The 1,174-nt window shown below is 66.1% G+C and overlaps 1 protein-coding gene across 1 annotated transcript in view; it reads left to right on the top strand.

The window, feature by feature from the left end:
• Positions 1–1,174, top strand: part of TNPO2 (transportin 2) — a 14,897-nt gene that overhangs the window by 13,152 nt on the left and 571 nt on the right. The window contains exons 15-20 of the mRNA XM_010569823.1: positions 34–192; positions 286–373; positions 488–586; positions 675–770; positions 876–951; positions 1,038–1,137. Coding sequence (XP_010568125.1) covers positions 34–192; positions 286–373; positions 488–586; positions 675–770; positions 876–951; positions 1,038–1,137 — 618 coding nt within the window. The remainder of the gene's footprint in view (positions 1–33; positions 193–285; positions 374–487; positions 587–674; positions 771–875; positions 952–1,037; positions 1,138–1,174) is intronic.

Genomic DNA, 1,174 nt, shown 5'->3' on the forward strand with positions numbered 1-1,174 from the left:
GGGTGACCATGCCTCTCCCCACCTTCCCCGCAGATGTACAACCAGCACCCCGAGCAGTATGAGGCCCCCGACAAGGACTTCATGATCGTGGCCCTGGACCTGCTGAGTGGTTTGGCCGAGGGTCTCGGCTGCCACGTGGAGCAGCTGGTGGCTCGCAGCAACATCATGACACTGCTCTTCCAGTGCATGCAGGTGAGGGCCCCCCCTCGGGACCCCCCCCTCCTGGCCTGGGGGCTGCCGGGACCCTCCGCGGTGCTCACCCCCATCCCTGCCTGCTCCCCGCAGGACACCATGCCTGAGGTGCGGCAGAGCTCCTTCGCTCTCCTGGGCGACCTCACCAAGGCCTGCTTTGTGCACGTCAAGCCCTGCATCGGTGGGTGCCAGGGCTGCGGGGGTACCCCTGGGAGAGGGGTGGCAAAGCAGGGGGACCCTGAAAGGATGTGATGGGGGGGGGGGGGGCCCTGCCGCTGACCCTGCTTCCCCCTAGCCGAGTTCATGCCTATCCTGGGCACCAACCTCAACCCCGAGTTCATCTCCGTCTGCAACAACGCAACCTGGGCCATCGGGGAGATCTGCATGCAGATGGGTGAGTTTTGTTCGTGTGTGTCCCCGGCCCCACAGGCGCTCAGCTGAGCCCCCCCACCCTGACAAACCCCCCCATCCCCTCCCGGCAGGGGCGGAGATGCAGCCCTATGTCCAGATGGTGCTGAACAACCTGGTGGAGATCATCAACCGCCCCAACACCCCCAAAACCCTCCTGGAGAACACGGGTGAGGCTGGGGGGGGGGCACAGGGGGCCCCAAGGGCGGGGGGTGCTTTTTGGGGGGGGGGGGCCTGCCGTGCACAGCCCCCCAAACCTCTCCCTCTGCCCGCAGCCATCACCATTGGCCGCCTGGGCTTCGTCTGCCCGCAGGAGGTGGCCCCCATGCTGCAGCAATTCATCCGGCCTTGGTGAGTTTGGGGGGGGCTGTTCTGGGGGTCCCCATGTCCTCCTGGGAAGGGGGGGTCGCTGAACCCCAATTCCACCCCCCCTCAAGGTGCACATCCCTCCGTAACATCCGAGACAACGAGGAGAAGGACTCTGCTTTCCGTGGCATCTGTGTGATGATCGGCGTGAACCCCGGAGGGGTTGTGCAGGTATGGGGGGGGCACCCAGCAGTTTTGGGGGGGTACC

Source organism: Haliaeetus leucocephalus, unplaced genomic scaffold (assembly GCF_000737465.1).
Source record: "Haliaeetus leucocephalus isolate CR32 unplaced genomic scaffold, Haliaeetus_leucocephalus-4.0 Scaffold274, whole genome shotgun sequence".
NCBI lineage: Eukaryota > Metazoa > Chordata > Aves > Accipitriformes > Accipitridae > Haliaeetus > Haliaeetus leucocephalus.